This window comes from Crinia signifera, chromosome 12 (assembly GCF_055691185.1).
Source record: "Crinia signifera chromosome 12, ASM5569118v1, whole genome shotgun sequence".
NCBI lineage: Eukaryota > Metazoa > Chordata > Amphibia > Anura > Myobatrachidae > Crinia > Crinia signifera.
The window spans coordinates 27,106,777-27,110,202 of NC_139228.1; the positions used below are offsets into that span (position 1 = coordinate 27,106,777).

The 3,426-nt window shown below is 38.8% G+C and overlaps 1 protein-coding gene across 1 annotated transcript; it reads left to right on the top strand.

The window, feature by feature from the left end:
• Positions 1-1,297: 1,297 nt before the first annotated feature.
• LOC146049512 (olfactory receptor 5G26-like) lies at positions 1,298-2,239 on the top strand. Its single transcript, XM_083166053.1, has one exon. The coding sequence runs from the start codon at positions 1,298-1,300 to the stop codon at positions 2,237-2,239; it is 942 nt and encodes a 313-aa protein (XP_083022179.1).
• The last annotated feature ends 1,187 nt before the right edge of the window (positions 2,240-3,426 follow it).

Sequence of the window (3,426 nt, forward strand, 5' to 3'; positions counted from 1 at the left end):
TTTGACAGCTCTTAAAGATCCTCTGGGCTTTTCTACTGCTTCTTATGGGTATTGTCTTGCTTCTGCTCTGGATTAAGGGTCTGGCCCTTAAAGGGGGTCTTTGAGTCACTGTGGAGTCATCTGAATATTCGACTATGACGTTGCAATCAATATTGGAGGTATAATTATCCTTATGGCGATGGGCTCTATGCTATCTTTAATAAGTGCGTGACTGAGACCTGTTATTGTGTCAAGCTGTATCCCTCAGTAAGCCATCAGTAAAGGACATGTACCTTACAGGGGTGCCGAATTATGTTTTTGCTGGAGGGTGCTCAAGGAGGTGTGACCTCATGAAAAAGGGCATGTCATTTGGGGAGGGGGTGTGGCCCTGCCATATGCTGACCTGAACGGTCCTGAATCACAATTTACAAAAAATAAGCAAAAGCTAATACTGCACACTGTATATACAACACATAATAGTGACTAATACTGCCCACTGTAAGCACACATACTACACAAAAAGAGCAGTGTGTATACAAAAAGAATACACATTAGGCAGCACTCTCCTCCTGGCATACTGCCTCGCATATCACAGGCAGCAGGTTCGGCAGTGCAGGTGCAGCGGATGCAAATCAGCAAGTAAATGTGGCCTGGCTGTGGAACTTGGGAGGTTATGGGCCTGTGGGTGCTCAAAATTTTTTGTGGGTGCTTGGGCCCCTGAGCACCCACAGAATCAGCACCTATGGGAACTACTCAATTTGCACTACCTAAGCTTGGAGTTAGAAAATTTCAATAGATTCATTCTGTAGTTGTCACTTGTTGGTTAAGATTTAGCCACCATGAGCTATGGTTAGAATCCTGTAAGTTATCCAGAAGTCCAATAGTCCTTAATGTTAAGGTAGTTCTACCTGCCTGCAATTCCTATCCAGCCTCTTTTGTAAAAGATCAAAACTACATTAGTTTGACACCACCACCCACTGCCTGCAGAACTCTGCATTCATGCGGCTTCTGGTGGGAGTGTTGTGTACTCTGAAGACTCTAGGTAATGTATAAGCTTTTAGTGGTAGAGGTCTAACCGGGTATATCCATGTAGAAAGAAGTCAACTTCGTATTTCCTCATTCAGGTTAAAGATGTTGACATCTATAAGTTATTACATTTAGATGCAAACTATGCAATGCCAGAGGAAATAGAATATTTAGAAACGTACAATACATTTCATCATTTATAGCTATTTCCAGAAATGTATCCATGGATTTTAATTAAACTTGCCAATAATTATTTTCATATATCTTTTTTTAGGAATACAAGTCATGAATAATGAAAGAATTAAACAAAACAATGGTCAAGGAATTTATTCTGGTGGGATTCTCCGATCTCCACCATTACCAAATCTTACTCCTCATTGCTATACTACTGATGTATATTACTAGTGTCGCTGGAAACTTTGCCGTTATTGTTCTTGTTAAGGCTGGACCCTCACTGCATTGTCCAATGTATTATTTTATCTGTGTGATCGCAGCTTTAGAAATATCATTTGAGTCTGTTACTATCCCCAGACTTCTAGCTAATTTGTTTGTGAGTAGTAAGAATATTTCTTTTGTTGGATGCTTTGTACAGTTATACGTCTTTAGTACACTTGGGATAACAGAAGTTTATTTGCTTGCAGTTATGGCTTTTGACAGAGATTTGGCAATCAATTATCCTTTAAGGTACTCGTCAATCATGAACAATTTAATTGTTATTCTTCTGGTGGTCATACCCATCATCATGAGTTGTATAATTTCTTTAATTCCCACGATCTTCACAGCTGACTTAGAATTCTGTGGACCCAATGAAATAAACCACTTTCTTTGTGACTTTTCCTCCGTACAGAACTTGGCTTGTTCTAATCCTTTCATCAGTAAAATAATGACCAGCATGGCAACTACTTTTGCAAGCCTTACTTCTGTCATCCTTATTATAGGGTTCTACACCCACATCATTATTACAATTACCAAAATTAAGACCATGGAAAGTAAATACAAAGCATTCTCCACTTGTTCCTCCCATATAATAGTTGCCAGTCTCTTCTATGGTACAGTCATCATTGTCTACTTAAACCCACAGGGCAGTCAGTATGATAAGTTCCTTGCTTTGATGTACACGGTCATTGTTCCTATGCTGAACCCTTTCATTTATACTTTAAGAAATAAGGATGTAAAGGATGTTCTTCTTAAGACCATATTGCATGGTCTTAAGAAGAATGAACAGGATGGCTAACAAGATCCATGATCAATGTATCTCCTCTACGTACAATGTAACAATATATTTTAATATAGGATAAATATGTGCTCTAATTTGTTCTAGCAATGCTATTTTATTAATAAAGTTTTTACCAAAGAATGCACAAAGTCAATGAGTTAAAATATAAATGTATTGTGTTATAGCCCTTTGGGAACTGAGCTATTGAAAAATGCAGTTTCCTTGGCCTTCTAATGCCCCCTATGACTCAAGTCAGGCTTAAACAGGCTGCAGTCTGATGGTTACAGTGGTCATGATGTTCCTCTAGAACTGCTTTAGCATCCTAGTTTTAGCAATTGCAAATGCAGGCAGGAAGTGGTCATGCTTTTTGTGAAAAGTAGGTCAACAGTATTACATTTATAAATACATAAAAACACATAAAAATCCTCCAACTCAACTCTCAAATGAACAACCACAAACAGACAATATAACCAATGCAAATTATTAAAAATAAGTATATTTTCCCTTTACCGTAGCTTTTATTTCCTACCCTCCCTACAACACCCCTTTATATTTTGTCACCTTTCTCCATTCACCTGATCCTTTAACCTTCCTGATTTGTTTGTTCACCAAACAAACTCAACCATACTCATCCATTCCCACTCCTCCCTCATGCACTCTCCTTTCACCCCACACTACAAAGAACATCTGGCATCAGACAATGACTTGGAGAGTGACCAGGATAAGCTACTGTATCTGGCTAATTTTAGAGATTCAAGTGCATTTTTACTACCAAGTGTTTGACTGGGTGATGTCTGATGCTAAATGTATTACAGCGATGCCTCTTGTTCACACAGAAAATGAGATGTGGGCTACAGTGCAGTGTGACATTACCTGATCCTTTAACAGTGGGCAGCAAACATATTTAAGGGGGAATTGTTGATGGAATTCTTCTTTGAGACAAAACCCATTCCAATCCACCAACATTTGAGCAGGATTCTGTGGTCCAGAATATGTCTCTATCCTTCTTGTGGTCAACTGGTATGGTTCAAGGAAGGCTGCCAGAACTTGAATATGGGTTAGGAAGTGGGGTTTTAAGAAAGAAAATATAGAAAAGATTAGTTATCCTGTTTGTGGCTGGAAGCTGCAGTCACAATGCCACTGGGTTTACTGCCTGTATAATCTGATATGGACCGATAAATTTAGGTCAAGGTGGAAAGTTTTTA

Coding starts and splice junctions, on each gene's coding strand:
- LOC146049512 (XM_083166053.1), top strand. CDS start 1,298: ATGAAAGAATTAAACAAAACAATGGTCAAGGAATTTATTCTGGTGGGA.